Source organism: Ictalurus furcatus, chromosome 23 (assembly GCF_023375685.1).
Source record: "Ictalurus furcatus strain D&B chromosome 23, Billie_1.0, whole genome shotgun sequence".
Classification (NCBI taxonomy): Eukaryota; Metazoa; Chordata; class Actinopteri; order Siluriformes; family Ictaluridae; genus Ictalurus; species Ictalurus furcatus.
Genome location: NC_071277.1, coordinates 1,758,385 through 1,776,140, shown reverse-complemented (window position 1 = coordinate 1,776,140; position 17,756 = coordinate 1,758,385). Strand labels below are relative to the sequence as shown.

General features: G+C 40.6%; 1 protein-coding gene across 1 annotated transcript in view; it reads right to left on the bottom strand.

Moving 5' to 3' along the window:
- Positions 1 to 17,238, bottom strand: part of hs6st1b (heparan sulfate 6-O-sulfotransferase 1b) — an 87,049-nt gene extending 69,811 nt beyond the window's left edge. Inside the window, exon 1 of the mRNA XM_053611018.1 lies at positions 16,249 to 17,238. Coding sequence (XP_053466993.1) covers positions 16,249 to 16,769 — 521 coding nt within the window. The 5' untranslated portion in view covers positions 16,770 to 17,238. The remainder of the gene's footprint in view (positions 1 to 16,248) is intronic.
- Positions 17,239 to 17,756: the final 518 nt, after the last annotated feature.

Below are 17,756 nucleotides of genomic sequence, written 5' to 3'. Positions count from 1 at the left end.
TCCGTTAAAAGAAAGAGAATGTAAAGTGCCCGATCCTGCAGAATTAATCTGGCTATTATAATGAACTACAGCAATTACATAGTCTCACACTTTATTTAATATATTCATATTAACACAATATGGTTATCGTTTTCCGTAAACAAATCCATTATACAATAATGTAATCATGTCAGAGGGTGGAAAGCAAACCTGAACACTGGAAGAAAGAAAAAAAATCCTTATGTTCATTTACACTTTCAGTTTAGTTCAAGAGTTTTATCCTAGAAGAAAAAATAAAGACACCATTCTAAGAAACTAGCAGAATGTTTGAACTGAGGTTTTTACAGCACATTTAATCATCTGGTCCTATCGCAAGCTCTTTTAAGGTTTTTAATGGAATACACTTTCAGAAAGCACAAGCTCATCTATAGAAGACAAAGTTCTGGATGCAGTGAGGAGAAGTTTTAAATGTGTACACTTTATTGTTTGGCATTTTATTGTTTGCACTTCAGATGTACACTGAACAGTGAACAGTATTACTCTAATGCAATCGACATTAATCTGAATTTGATTAAACCTGTGGAAGAAATCACAGCTTCTGTGTGCACAACCAAAACACCACTGCGCCAACCAATCAGCATTTGCCTGACGCATAGCACCAAAGATACGCGTAACGTGTAGTCAGTTCGTGGGAACACGGCACGCTAGTACGTCTTCGAGTCTCTGCGCGTCATGTTTAACCATGATCATTTATCTGCATCATGAAGCAAAGATGCTAATATGTGTTAGTGCAGAAGTACAAATCAGCCTTTACAAGAAGTTTTTTTTTTTAACTTAAATAATGAAACTGTACTTGATCTAGACATTGTGCATGATAAATGGAATTCATTGAGATTAGGGTAAAAATTGTGAATAGAGAGCAGAGATCAGTTCAATGCTATGGCTGTACCAACTGGCTGTACAGCAAGTAGAAGCACTCTTTGTCTGAGGAAAACAGTGCAAGCTTGTCCTCTAAGGTTTTAACAGAGGTACTGGAGAAAATGGCCAGCTTAACAAATGTGCACTGAGCAAAACTGACATGATTCTTATACGGTATGACCGGATATTTACCTCACCACTGACCTCCCCCCCATATAGCATTTTTATATATATATTATTGTTTACCCATTAAATACTTTTGACCTGATGATTTGCGAATCTCCGCTGCTGTTCCACACAACATAGGCATGTGCTCCGGGTGTCCTAAAAGTCTCCATACACAGGGGAAATTAACACTTTTTAGCAAAATGTTCCATACTTAGTTTTGTCGTCGCCCCCCCCCCCCCCCTTCAGATAGACTTTAAGAATGCCTTTGACAAAAGAAGAACATATTGAAATCATTCTCACGGCTGGATCGGGAAGCTGTCACAAGGGTGCAATGGACTTTAACAGGAAACATAGCAAGCACATCACACACGATATCGCTGTCAAAATTATTAACAAATTAAAAAAAAAAAAAAAAACGGAAGTGTTGCGGACCAACCGAGAAGCGGACGTCCACGAGCATCCGCTGAAGAAGGCACAACCGACATGGTGCTGGCAAACACAGTCCCCTATATATGGAGACTTTTAGGACAGCCTGTAGCTTAAATAAATTGTATTAACATTTTATTATGAATGTACAGCTACTAGTTTATGTTTATTTACAGTCCAGACTTCAGTTTCGTTAACAGCTAATTAAGCCAAACGAACACTGACTAAACACTAATGTTAGAGATTGCAGCTACAGCCGACTCGTAACCAGCTTTTTCCACCGTAATGACGTCATGTGTACACGACAGGCATAACGTGTCTTGCCACGCCCCCTTCTTTTTTCCCCTCAGCGCTACAGGTGATGTTACCGTCAATCAGCGGTAATACGCTAGGACACAGAAATATTACCCATGACACCACAAGCTTAGTTGTTCTGCCCATTATTTAGGATGTTGTCCTTCTACATAATGGACACAAAAGTCAGAACAAAGAGACAATATCTGACATCATGACTTATTCAGACAATGACCAGTCCTGCTTTATTATTTTGTTGTTGTTAGAATTGACTAATATATCTGATGGCCAATCATTCGGTCTAATACTAATTACAATCCAGTCACTTACATGTAAAGTGTACCTGACCGTGTTTCTCTCCACTCACATTTTATTTAGAGGTCTGCCATTGATAGCGTAGTGTTAATTTGTGCAGCAAGCTTGCTGGTTCCTACCAGTGGAGGAGGAGGTGACCGATTGCCTGAGATCAACATGATAAGCTTCTAATCTATTATTAGTCCGCTTCGTTGAGATGGGCATCTTTGTATTTAAGTGTGAGACAAAAGCAGGCAATCTTGCTTGCTCACGCTCTCCCCCCCCCCTCTCTTTCTTTCTCTTTCTCTCTCACACACACACCCAAAACTGTCGCATGCAACCATGCTCACACATACATGCATCATCTTCCTTTTAAGGACCTTTCACTTTCATAATTATTCATGATTTTTTTTTTTTTTTTTACACACTATGTCTACACCTAAATCTAACCCTAACCTTTTGTATGAAAGATTTCCTCTTGGGGAAACCTTGGGGGAAATATCCTATTCTTTTGGGGACATTTAGTTCCCAGCTAGATATAAAAACAAGTGCGCACGCACACACACAAACACACACGCTTGCGCGCGCACACACACACGACAAGCTCTAATAAAAGCCTGTCTTCTGGTTAATCAGTCATCACTCTGTAATTTGTCCTTTCCAGAAATCAATCTGATCTCTGGATAGTCCAGCTTTCCCATGACCAGCCAGAGAGCAGGAAGACTGGGTTAAGTTTCAAGTCGGTATGTGCAGCTGTGGGTTCCTTATTACAGACAATGATGAGTCCAAGCTGTCAATTGTATCCTTATTTGTACAAGAGTCAGATTTTTCTAAATTTCCCACTTAACATTCCTTAAAAAACCAACTGAACAGGGCAAAGCTAGTGAATTGTGTTTTGTTTTGGTTTTTTTTTAGCCAAAGACTATATCAGGCAGTTTGTGTATGTACTAGTCTTCCATTACACAGTCTGCTCCTAGCTATACTACACTTTATAGTTTATATGTCATTTGTAATTATGACGACATTTCAGGACTTTAGTGAAAAGAAAAAAAAAAAAAAAATTCTTTCCTACGTTGTTTCTGGCCTGGCTTCCAAATGACCACTGGGCTGATTTGGTCACATTTCTTCTCATTTCTTTAATTGTGCCTCGTCATTCCCGTTCCTTTCTTCCTTTCCTCACTTCTCAGCACTTCCTTCTGAGGAAGTGTAGAAAGGACGCGAGAAAAAGAAACGAGGACGGGAGGAATCAAGAACAAATGTACTGACCAAATCTCAACTCACTGAAGCATCATTTTAAAGTGAGAGTTAAAGTCAATTTATTTACTGAAGTCACCAATTGATTAAATTATTCTCACATATGTACATCATAGACTTACGGGCTATTCGGACGGGACTAGTTTTATATGTGGAGGTGGGGTAATGTAACGTAATTACTTTTTACGGACGGCGCATTCCTGTACCAGTGAAGATTACAGCGTCTTTTACCTTCTATAAAATGGCCTGTAAAAATAACCCCAGGTTAAACTAACTCCCATGCTGATGCACTCTCTGTATTTTCTTTTGAGGTAGCTGATTCGTTCTCGACATTTAGTCCAGTCGCCAAACGCCACTTCGTTTGCTTCGTTGGTGCCATGATGTCGTATTATCAAACACTGAGGTGCAGCACCATGATACATATGACGTACAGGGCTGCCGCGATGGGCCGTCAGCACGTAAACGACTACAGAAATTGTTGATCCCTTGTGACTTGATAAATATCACACACGTCTGCAGTAACGATTACTTTACAGCCATATGACCTGAAAACCAATCCTGTCCGAATAGGGCTTTAAATGATGTTAGAGCCAATTTCTCTACAATTTTGAAATATTTATTTTAACACTGAACTCTTTTTTTTTTAAATTCCAGCAGGCACAGGCTACAACAAGGCACAACAGAACTTTAAATAAATAAATAAATAAATAAATGAGTAAAATAAAAATATTTTGATGTGGTCATCTTTCAGCCCCCCTCGAATAGCCGATGTCAGGCCTATAACTGACTGCTGAAAGAATGGAACACTCTGAAGCCTACAACAAAAAAGTGCATTAAAAAGTGCATTAAAAAGTGCATTGACAAGAGTGCAGAAAAGTGGATGGACCCACAACAAATGAAGAATTGTCCCAGACATGTGCCTACTTCTTTAACGGCCATACTTACATCTTTCTCCGACACTTTAAAACGCTTCCACACAGCCGACATGTTGCGGGTCTCACTCTGGTTGCTAGGCGATTTGGTCGCGTCATCAAACACGTCATTGTTCAGTCAAATTTATTCGGCCGAACACGGAAAATGCTTTTTTTTTGCTTTTTTCGGCCGGATATTTTCGGCTGCCGAACATTCGGTGCGTGCCTACTGAAGATGAAAAGGAATTTCACCATTTAGCACAACAGTGACCCAAAGCATACATCCAAATCAACAAAGGAATGGCTTAACCAAAAGAAGATCAATGTTTTTGAATGACCTAGCCAGAGCCCAGACCTGACTCCTACTGAAAATCTGTGGGGTGACCTGAAGCCGGCTGTGCACAGGAGATGTCCTTACAATTTGATGGATCTATATTTAATGTTTTTGCAGGAAAGACTGGGAAAATGTTGCCAAGTCAAGATGTGCCATGCTGATAAGCTCTTACTCAAAAAGACTGAGTGGTACAATAAAAGCAAAAGGTGTTTCAACAAAGTATTAGTTTGCAACTAGTTACTGAAAGTTTTTTTTTCCCCCTCCAAAAAAAGTTTGATTGTTTTTCACTTTATTTGTTTTTTTTGTTTTGTTTTGTTTTTTGCAATTTCACATTAAAGGTGGGAAAAAAATCTGACATGACTTCTCTTCGCTTCATTCTTTTACTTCACAAAAACCTGCCATTTTAACAGGGGTGCGTAGACTTTTGTATCCACTGTACGAGTACAGTACAGCAGCGGCTCCAAGCACTAAAGGGATTTGCATAAACTCCATAGTCTTCTTTGGTTTCGAGAGGTTTTAATCCCCACTGATCTGATTGGATTAGCACACAAAGGGCTGCCCGTAGCCAATCAGAGTGACAAACACACACACACACATACACTATTCTTCAGGTACCACACCTTTTGCTGTTTGGTCCCAACATCACGACAGAGTTGAAACTCTACCCCACTATCTGAGCACTCCCGGCTGTGAACGTGAGTGAACTGAGAAGAGTGATCTGCACCTTCGTATCCGCCAACATGTGCACACAACAAAAACTGCTTTGGTTAGTGTACCAAGCAAGAAACACCAAGCCCAAAATGTCAAAATATTAAGCTTTTAATGGTCTTAACAACAAATCATTAGTCAGGAAATTAGCAAGAATTAAACAAATAGAACAAAAATGTAATTTAGCATGGTAACGGGATAGCATTCTTTAAATGTTTTAGCCTTAAGGGTGAACTTGCGGACAGCTTTGTATTTTTATTGTATTTTTATTTATTTTATCTCACCACCTGCTGCACTGCACACACCAGCCAAGCCACCATTTGGATGAATGGCTTTTACTACGTAGGTTAATTAGCATGCATCAATGAAAAAACTGATAGAACACTGATAAAACTGAGTAAAGTCCAGTGTAAAGCTGTCATATAATTCATTCATAATTCAAACATAATAAGAGAAAATAAAGATGCTAGCTAGATTCAAATAATATATTTTACATGTGAAGACAGAAGAACACGTCCCATAGTTGATAAAGGTTGGCCAACAATTTGTTGACTTTTTAATCCATCTACCACTTACTCCTTCTTCAGGGTCACAGGGAACCTGGAGCCTATCCCAGGGAGCATGGGGCACAAGGCGGGGTACACCCTGGACAGGGTGCCAATCCATCACAGGGCACACAATCACACACACACCCCCATTCATATTCATATACTACGGACACTTTAGACACGCCAATGGGGAGGAAACCGGAGTACCCGGAGGAAACCCCCGCAGCACGGGGAGAACATGCAAACTCCACACACACAGAGCCACGGTGGGAATCGAACCCCGGACGCCGGAGGTGTGAGGCGAACGTGCTAACCGCTAAGCCACCGTGCGCCCATCCAAACAATACATCATAAATTAGAAGAGGACAATAATCATATACTTGTTTATTTCCCTTAGTCTGTATTAATGCACTAGCATTAAACGCCTTGCTATGTTATGTTAGGTAGGTCTTAGAGTTAGTGTTAACTAACAGCATTTTTAACCTAGTCACCCCTGTGGACTAGCTAACAAATTTATGATTTGTCCACCCCTGTGAAGTCAGGCAAAATTGTAAATTTTCACAAATTAGGCCACCGCTCAGAGTCTTGTTCCTAATAAATGAGTCTTTTTTTCTGGGACACAGTAATGGTATGATTCAAGTAAGGTACTTGTGGAGTTCCAATTCACACTCGGCTGTGAGACAGGATCAGCAGGAGTATGATGAAAATGGCCCAATTACTGTCATACAATGACCAAATGAGTCTAAATGAATTAAGTGTAGTAAATTAAAAATCGTACGTATTCTGATCCATTGAAAGTGTAAATTGCGCCGCAAAACGAATAGTCATTTCTTCCCCCTCATTCTTTCCCTCCCCAGCTGTGATGAAAATAAAATGTATAAAAAAAAAAGTGTGAATGCTGAAAATACAGCAGCACTGGCGATTTCATTCCAATAAAACATTTGAATGATTTTTAAAGCCTGAATAGAGGTGAGTGTTCGTAATGATCCTTGGAGGTGTTGCTGTGATGGGAAGCGAGAGAGAGAGAGAGAGAGAGAGAGAGAGAGGGAGAGGGAGGAAGTAAAAGTGAGGTATAGTTAAAGAGAACTTGCTCCTCATTTGTCTCAGTAGACAGGCAGTTAAGGGCTTAGCAAGCTCTGTGCCAGCTCAGGCTGGCTTGTCCTCAGGCTTCATACTAAATCACATCCTGGAGCCAACTCTGCTATTATTACCACCAGGACGCACCTTTCTCCAGAATTACACCAGCAGGCCAAAGAGCATTCAAACCCATCGAGAGGCTATCTATAACCCCTGATCCCAGTGCTCTCCTAACCTTCCTTTCATAATCAGCCTCCAAGCTTTTATACTGCCCTGTTTTAATAAAGTACATGCCCCATTTGCCAGCCTCATCTCCACTGAAGGTGAACTAAAAGTTCCAGTGTCCTTCATGCTTGATTGAACTTTATTTAGTACTTATACAACATCGCTGTTGAATTCTTGATTCCAATTGGTCGGGAAGTATCGATTAACTTCTTTTTGCAGCAGCAGTGTTGAATTCTCAAATCAGAAAGTGTTGATTAATCTCCTTAACAGCAATCTAAGACTAATAATAATTTGGAAAAACATCTAACCCTTGATATGGTGAAGTTTTCCGTAAGTAGACATTTACTCTAATTTATGGAAGGATTCGTTGGAAAGTGTCAGTGCTTTGTAACGGTCAGTAAGTTTGTCAGTAACATGACAAGCTGTTTATTTGTTTCATTAATTTTAAGATTGAGGAAAAGGAAAAGGTGATTGAACAACTGTTTATAGCTTCTATAAAGTACGTAATAACAGGAATTAACTTCTCCTGTGAACACTCCATAACATTAAATGTAACTGTAAACGGTTAAAACGTGATATTTCGTTCATTATAGAACAGTTAGATCCGGTTCACTAATTTGATTGGTCAACTGGCGTTCCAAGAGTGCTAATATTTAGTATAACTGCACTGGGAGGTTTCACTCCATGTATAACTCTGTATGAAAATCTGTGTTCGCCACATAAAATTCCATTTCCTAGGTCGAAATGGTCACTACAGTAGTGTTAGCAGCATCATCAGCAGCCATGGCAAACAATACATTTTTATGAATATAACGTTTGAGTTATCACTAGAGCTGCAACAACAAATCGATAAAATCGATGATAATCAATCATGAAAATTGTTGTCAACGAATCTCATTATCAATGGTCTGCGCGCGGTACGGGGTACATTTACTCACTACGTTACTTCTCTTCCAAAAACACACATCAGAGAGTAAATACTAAAGTCGTGTCCCAAATGACGTACTATACACTTACACTATGCACTGCGTACTCTTCCATCTAGTGTATGGATCTTAGAATGGTAATATCATCTCAAATATATCACTAGCGTTTTTTTAAACTAACCAGAAGTATAAGCAGCGTCCTAGTCAGTGATGCATGACATCGTATGCATGTCATGAAACACCGCTAGCTTTAGCAGAATCCCAGAGTTAATGACAATGACTTTCTTCAGTTTACTTTCTGTCAGCGTTACCTTTTATTCCCAACATGACCTCAGTCTCCATCAGACGGAGGAGAAATCGTCACGTGACTGAGGAAGAAAGTCCTCTAAGGCAGGGGTGCATGTTATATTAAACACCGCTGAGATCAAACAGTGCTGCACGAGCACAAAGTTATGTTTATATCAAGAATGCTCCACTGTGTGTAAGGGGCAGGGGAAACTGGTGCGAGCTGCTTAAAAGGTTTAGTTTAATTTAAGTTTATTGTCATTATATGCTGTATTCACGCGCTTGCAGTGTAAATTCTGTCGTTTATTATAACGGAAGTGATCTGTTAGTAACGAGGCCGCGTTGCCGATCACGCGCTGTGTAGACGCGGTGATGCAGAGTGGGAGCGTGAGTAAGATCTGTAATGTCTAATTAAAACATTATGATCAAAAGTAAACACAAGTAAAACGATATGTCTAAAGGCAGTGAGGAACAGAAACCACAAGGTGCAGTGAAAGTGAGTTTCATTATTAATTTACTGCAGTTTAATTCGGTGCTTTTTGTGCATCCATAAAAAGTAATGCAGAAATACTATAAAATTTATTTTAGTTTATATTGTATATAAGTATTTATTCATTATTTATTCATGGATGCACAAAAAGCACTGAATTAAACTACAGTCCTAAATTAATAACATATACTGTGTGTGTGGAGTTTGCATGTTCTCCCCGTGCTGCGGGGGTTTCCTCCGGGTACTCCGGTTTCCTCCCCCAGTCCAAACACATGCATGGTAGGCGGATTGGCGTTTCCAAAGTGTCCGATGTGTATGAATGGGTGTGTGAATCACTGCGCCCGGGGGCCATCTTCAGTCATCTTGACTCAGTCTCGCCACTGGATCATGGCGGTCACCGGGCAGTGAGAGTGAGGCCGATGCTGTGCAAGTCTTCCTCACTTTAATCCGATTCACACGCAAGTCGAGTTACAGTTTGTGTTCTCCATAATGGAGGCAGAAATGGAAACTTCGGTCTTCGTCGAAATCGACGGACGAACTCCTTCACGTGTGTATTGGGTTCTTTTCTGTTTTGGACAAACAGTTGTGTAAAGTTTTATTCTGCAGTTCATCTTGTAACACTCAGTTTGTGGATTTTATTTTAAATAAACAAAAATAGGGTACTGAAAGCTTGCCCCGCCCCCATCCGATTAATTGAAGAAATAATAAACCAACTAATCGATTATGAAAATAATCATTAGTTGCAGCCCTAGTCATCACAAATATGAACGATGAAGATGAAAAGGAAGAAGTGAAGCCAATTTCACTATTAGCACCTTTAACCCTCATCCTACCAACATATTTAACATACAAGGACTACCGACAGGGGGACCCCAAGAATAAACTACTGTAATGAACAACCACCATAGCAAAATGTTAATGTTTTAAGAACAAATAAGTTTAGCTATGTAATTAATGTTGTCTGAAAAAAAAATTATTATCGTCATCATTTTAGGAAAGTTACAGATCATTTGCATATTGTGCAAAATGAAAATATATACACTTTTCTTTATCTATAAAATATATACTTTACTTTAATATAAATTGCAGCTTTTATACCAAGTACAATCCACATTAGTACTTAAAAGCTTATTTACCATCATTTGATTCTGGTCTCATTTAGTTTTCAGGAATTTCAAGTAAACATTATTTGTGTTATATTTACATGGTGAAACCAACCGGGGTCATTTTGAGGCCAGTGTAAAATAATTGAAATAATCCCACAGTCATTCAAACTTCAACAGATTTTTTTTATTTGTCTTTCAATACAAAAGTAGATAGAGACCTTGGTCTCAGTATGACCCCCTGTCAAAATATAGGTTGAATAAATGTAATTCAAATTTAGATTTTTAAAATTTTTACATAATATAAAATGAATGGTGTTTACATTGAACCATGAACACCACATGCTACAGGCAGTTATAGCACACGATTTGGCTCATGCTATGATCAGGGCATACTGGCATGTGACAAGAGGAGCAAACATTTGGTACCTTCGTCTGTGCTTTTTCCTACACTCACACCAAGGCCGGATCATGCTCTGACTGCATGTCAATCACGTGCCTGACGCACTATTTTACAGTCTTAGCTTGTACTATAGAACATAAACAATTAATTTGATAGTCATAAAACATTTTATTATGAAATGATATTGTATTTCTGACTTTGAACATCATCTTACCTTGGGAAGAGCAGTATTTAGGGTCGTCGACAGAGCACATGAGGAAATCTGTGTCTGCTGCATCGGTGTTTTTCTCCTTCGAAATGACTGACAGAGTGCCCCTACCCCCCACCCCCTTGATAATTTGTGATCATTTAAAGTAGGACCTATGGGAAACATTAACTCAATAAATAGTTCCATTTATTAAAACTGCATAGGCGTAATTGAGTGCTTTTGACTGGGGTCCCCCAGGACCCCAATAGATTGGGATTTTTAAAAAGCCCTAATTAAAACAGAAGTTGAAATCAACGATATGAAGTCATTAAGAACAAATTGATTGACAAAGTCATGAAAAATTGGAATGATAGAATAAAGCACCTGTGAGATATGATAATAAAATAAGTACACCTCAGGGGTCTGTGGATACCCCAGTCGGTAGGATGACGGTTAACCAGAATGTACAAATCAGCATGAGCTAGCTAGCCAGCTAGCTGATGAGCTATAAACTGAGTGTAGTTTCTTCAGGATCTATTCCCACTAGTGGAAAATAGACAAAAACATATGGCATTATTGTGTCCCAAATGTCAGTTTATCAATATTGATTTCTTGTTTATTGATCTGTTATATAAAAGCGGCTTCTTGCCTACGCTGAATCACAGCCGTGTGCCGATATTCATGAAAACCACACTCGTGCGATATTGCTTATTTAATAAATTAAAATATAATTGTTGTCAAATGTTACGAGTGGAATAGCACATTTCTAGTGGTGCAGTTATAAGAAAATAATCCACTCTGCATCAGGCAATAATACTGTCTGCATTACCACACAGTCCCTCGTTTGTTATTCCTTACATAAACTCTGACAGTATAGCTCCGACTACAGCGCCCGATTTAATAAATTATCGTTTCTATTGTAACAACTTGTATGGTGGATGCTCACCATTGTTGATACGGTGACGCGATCTGTAAGGAGATGTTTATTAATCATTTTGAAACGAGTTGCCACAGCACTTTGTAACGTTCAAAGGTAAAGCTGTTCCTTTATGTTTTCCAATACGAGTCTTCAAAACAGAGGGTTTTCTGGTTTCTCTGTAACATCACTGACTTGAAGTTTTCTTAACTTCAAGAGCGAGAAAAAACAAGGCTGGTGAGGGAATGACTGTTTATAGCTGCTAAGCTTCCCCTCACCTTAAGTACTGTACATCTTGCCAAGTAAGCCTGCCACCACTGTCATGAGACAGTATCTGTTAGTTTTAGAACACTCTACCTCGAACACTCCCTCAGCACAATTTTGGTGTTTCACATACTGTTCCAAATATCCATCCATCTTCTATACCGCTTTATCCTTTTCAGGGAAACCTGGAGCCTATCCCAGGGAGCATCGGGCACAAGGCGGGGTACACCCTGGACAGGGTGCCAATCCTTCACAGGGCACAATCACACACACTGTGTGAGAAATTCATTATTTTCTTGTTATCTTAAAGATAAAAAAAAAAAATCATTAACAACATAAAAGTCTTTTCGTGTTACACATGATGCGGCCTCGACCGTACTTGGGAAAAATTTCCGAGTCCAAAATGTCCGGAGTTTATGTCAAGTTCGAGTATAAATTCACCAGAGCGCATGACAAGTCCGAGTTTGTTCATAATTGGACTCGAGTCCGGGATCGAGTACCGCGACTTTAACGAGGACTCCTGAAGGCATTCAAAGGCCAAATCAGCTCAAGAGCTCCGATGTCTAAATCGGTTCCAATGTGGAAAAACCCAAACGTTTAACATACAACCACATCTCTTTTAGAAACCAGATACATGGGAAAACCCTTACTACATTCTACTCACCCAGAACATACTTAAGGCAGTAAAGTAAGAGAAGAATAATGCTATTTGCTGTGTAATTATTTAGTCAAGCAGCTGCTTAGCCTAGCACACAGATGCTGCACACAACTTGCTGCTAGTGGCTATGGGTTAGTGTTACAGAACTCAATTGCTGTGTTTTTAATGGGGGCAATAAAAGCTGCGTCGAAGTGATAAGTGACTCACCTAGTAAAATCACAGCAAACACTCGGAGGGGAGGCCTAATGTTAGGTTTCATGTGGTTAGTGGCCTTAAGAACCACAACAGGATCATTGTAAGGGAAGGATGTCGAGGTTCTTCCCTGGTTACACAGTTGACGGTTCAAAGAGTGCGAACTTTTGAGAGAAACCTTCACTTTCAGATACAGTTCACTCTCTTATGAATGGAAGGTTTCCATACAACTAGAGAACAAACGAACAAACAAACAAACAAAAACAATATATACATATTGTGAAAATGTAAACAGTATTCCAGCAGTGACATTTACTTGAAGACGATGTAAAATTGTAGGCAGGGTTACTATTAAATTAAATCAGGAGCAATTGACAAATCAAAGCAAATGTTGGGGAAATTCAACTCAATTCAATTCAATTTTATTTGTGTAGCACTTTTAACAACGGACACTGTCTGAAAGCAGCTTTACAGAAAGATATAAACACAGGATACAGATTTTAAGTGTGTGAATTTATCCCTAATGAGCAAGCCGGTGGCGACGGTGGTGAGGAAAAACTCCCTAAGATGTTAAGAGGAAGAAACCTTGAGAGGAAGCAGACTCAGAAGGGAACCCGTCGTCATCTGGGTAACGACGGATAGTGTGAAAGTAAAGGAAAGCTCATTATGGTTTTTATATGAAATCTGTTTTGTTGAATGTTCAATGCCTTCTGAATTAATCAGTTACTCAATCAGTTTTTCATCTTATATTAGAACATCTACACTGTATATAAATGCTGCTTACACTGCAGCTTAATAACTCAAAATCCACAGCTGCCCCCACTACTGCCATTTATCTGCCATCGTGGTCCACCTTATTCCGAGACGCTAATCTTCAACAACAGCCCTCAGTCTTCTGGTTAAGCCACACTGTCTGTGTGTGTGTGTGTGTGTGTGTGTGTGTGTGTGTGTGTGTGTAAAACATATATTACTGCGACTTTACCCCCAGGACATGCCCATAATCCTTACTGCACACACCATGATGATCATAATGAGCTTCTGCAGCTCCCATAAAACCCATTAAAGAGCAGGAGATTAATCCAACACTCACTCACACCAGAACTGAAGGACCATTAATAAGCCAACCACTAAAGCACTATTAATAAAAATATGATATTTCACTAGAAATTTTGGGGGGGGGGGGGGGGTAAAAGTACACTTGCTGTTGTTTGTGCTATGAAAACAAAAAAACACAACAGAATTATTTCCCTTCATAATAAACCCTGGAAAATGTCAGGTTCTAGGCCATACACAAACAGTTTAACAGGAAGCTGCAAGATACACAAAACCCATCTGGAGGCCATGATAGGTGCACTAGTTTGTCTCGCTCAAGTTTGTGATGTAGCCCAGATTATGTTTTTTCTTTACACCTGATTAAGTCAACCAGCGGTGTACAGTTTTAGATGAGTTTATCTGGTTTTTAGACCCTACTCATCCTTGCGATTGAACATAACCATCCATGAAATGCCCACTTTCTATCAGCTTTGTCTTCTGCACTGTAAGTGTACCTTCCGTCATTCCTTTTTTTCCACTAAATTACCACTGAAGACAGGTTTTCTTTTTTACGTGCGACGGCGAGCCTCATTTCCCTAACCAATCACTCCAGCTGTTTGAAAGACGATGTGCATCATATGCAAGAACAAACATTCGGAGGTTTTAATGAGCAATGAATAACTTCCTTCTGTTGGTAAACGCAGAGTTCGGCTCATTTCCTGAAGAATAAAGGGATCGTGAAGATTTTTTTCCCTCCAGTAACCAGGCTGAGGAGTGTCTGGAATTTTAACGTCATATTTGTTTTTTCAGGACGCATACGATGCCACTGTACATCTTACAAAATTGTAGGCCTGGAGTGTTGCGATATTCCAGAGGCTCATGACAGGAAATCTCCTTTTTTTTTGTTGTTGTTGCATTATTGAGACATTTCACAGAAATGACTCAACAGGACACACCATTAAAGCATTACAGAAACCACTGTAAGAATGTTTATCTACACTAAGCTGTTTTACTGTATCAGCATTTCCTGGAACAGGAAGCAGAGTCGAACGGTTCTGTGATCATTTACAGGTGTCTTCAGTTTGTTTCTCTGGAGAACCATCATAAGTGTTCTATATTCAGGCCTACAAAAGAGGGCTTCCCTTTAAGAAATGGTTTGAAATAGAAGTGTTAACCATCCAACAACAACTTGGGGAACCCTGATAGTGGACAACACATGGAACAAATCCTAACACTGCTACACAATTCGGTTCCCTGCATTTGTATTATAAACCAAGTTTGTTTAGCATTTTAGACTTTAATTTTTATTTCAAGGAAAAACAACCAGGCTGAGGAACGCCCTCTGGAATTTTAACCTCATCGTCCTGTTATTGTTTCTTTCCAGGATTCATATGATGCCATCAGACCTCTTGCGAACTTGTAACCATAGAGCTTTGTCATATTCCAGAGACTCATTACACTAAATCTCCCTCTTTTCTTCTGCATGAATGCAGTCATTTTGGGTAAATGAGAATGAGAAATGCCTAATATGACACAGACATGACACTATTTAACATCAGAGTAACCACTATGAGATTTTTAATCCTCAATGAGCTGTTTTACTCAGGAAGCAGAGATTACAGATCTGTGATGCAATATCTTTTCTTTTTCTTTTGTTTTTTTAAGGGGGGGGGGTCACATTTAGCAAACTACAGGGTTCTTCATTTTGTCACTCTTACAAAGGACTTTGTCAGGCGTACAAAAGACAGCTTCTCTTATAGAAATGGCTTCAAATGTAATCTTGCAGGATAGAACGAGTAACCATCTGCAGACACCTCGAGGAACCCTGCACTCTCAGGGGAGAAAAAAAAAAAAGGGAGGGTACTAAACTGTTCTTTCCTTGTCACTGGGGTGGTACACTCAAGCACACACTTTGTACCTTTAGCAGGTATCTTCTAGACAGAAACTTGTATCCGGTGTACCTTCAAAATCTTTTACTCTAAAAATACTTCATTCCTACTCATCTTGAATCATTTTAAAAGGTGCACTATATCCACATTTCCAGGTACAGGTATATCCCAAAACAGGAAAGGTACAGTTTAGTACTATTTCGTGTGTGATAGTGCAGGGGTTCGCAAACTTTTCCAGGGCAAGGCCCCCCAAATGCCATAAACATTTGACCGAGGCCACCCTTTTGCAAGATGTCTTTAAAACACATTAAAAATACAGACTTCTGAATCTCTATCACCCTTTTTTTATTATTATTAATAATTACATCTTACATCGCATTAGGAATTGATTGTGTGTGTGTGTGTGTGTGGGTGGGTGGGTGGTTGTCTTTAGAGTGAAAAACAGAAAAACATACATTTATTTATTTTTCACACCAAATTGTTGAGCCCCCCCCCCCCCCCCGGGGCGCCCCACAAGGGGGCCACGGCCCCCACTTTGAAAACCACTGTGACAGTGTATAGTACAATGAGAAACAACAGGTATGTGTGTAAACTGTACGACTGACATGAACAAAAACCAGTAAACAAGCCAATCGCATCCATGCTCAGATCTCTGAATTATTCTAGGCGAGACTTCCAAGACAACCCTAGAAGCTGCTTATGAACTCGGGCAAGGTTTCGAATTAAACCACATTTGGGATTCAAATGCACGAAGAACAGACGCTCACCTCAGTTTCTTTGTTTTGCTCTCCTTCCTGTTGAGGACTCCGGGCACGCAGTTGGTCAGCTCGGTCCAGTCCGCGTGCAAGCCGCAGCTCCAACCGGTAGAAAAGCGCGAGAAGAGCCAAGTCTCCTTGCGGTTCGGCCGGTAACAAGTGCACTTTTTCTGGCCCGGCCTGCAGTCGCACGGTACCTCCAACCGCACGTTTTGTACCAGGTGCCGTCCGAATGTAGTGCCGCCTGTTTTCTGGATGTGCAGGAACACGATCACGTCCTCGCCCTTGATCTCGAAGTCCACACTGCGCTCCAAGTCCCTCACCGGGAAGTAGTACTTTTTCACATAGTGCGGATCCGGCGTGGGGAAGATCGTCATGTCCTCCTCGGTGAGGTAGCCATGCGCCGGCGAGCCGAAGTTGATCGCACCGGGCGCTACGTACTGGTACAAAATGAGCATGAAGAACACGGAGCCAACGACGATCAGCACGAATTTGCTGGCCCGCTCAGCCATGGTCCTTCCCGCGATGTTCATCTGTCACCATGTCTCACACAGCGGGGTCTCGGGTAGCGGATTTGGCTCGGTGCTCGTGCCCTCCATAGATCAACGGGACCGCGGCGGCTCAGTAGACCGCGGCGCGCGCACACAGATTAAACCCTGACACATTGTTATCCACCAAGATCTTGTCTGGCACGAGCCTAGTCCAACCGGAAGTCTGAAACAAAACGAGCGCAAACAGGACTTTAGTAGATTGATGGTGCTTCCGCGGAACCGCTGCCGTCTCCTACGGCTTCCTTGTCTTGTGTGATCATTGTGTAGCGCTCGAGCGAGTGCACAGCGACACCCACTTACTTACTTACTTACTTACTCTCACACACACACACACACACACACACACACACGCACACAAAACACGGTTGACGGAGAGTAAAAGCAAGCCAAGCAGTTTAATACTCTGGTTGGTGTCCCACGCCGACAGTGTATTTGGAAACTAACTCACCTGTGAAAGTATCACCTTTTACATGGGATGATTTTAAGTAAGTAAATATAAATAAATAATCAAGGCCATCAAAAAATGTAATAGACCTACTGTAAGAATAAGAGTAAGATGAAGAATAATTACCCTTGACTTCCAAAGCAGGGTCACAGGGAGCCTGGAGCCTATGCCGGGGGACTCGGGGCATGAGGCGGGTGACCCTGGACGGGGTGCTAACTCATCACAGGGGACAATCACAGACCCGTTCACACACTACGTACAATTCCAGATTCCGGTCGGCTTACAACACGTGTCTGTGGACTGGGAGAGGAAACTGGAGTACCCGGAAGAAACCCCCGAAGCACGGGGAGAACATGGAAACTCTGCGCACACACGGGGCAGAGGTGGGAATCGAACGCCCGACCCTGGAAGTGCCAAGCGAATCAACTAGGACAGTATGGACATAGAAAATAATATAAAAAATCATTTAAAAAAATCAACCTGCGTACTATTAATCTCCTGAAAGAACTGGGATAATCACAAAA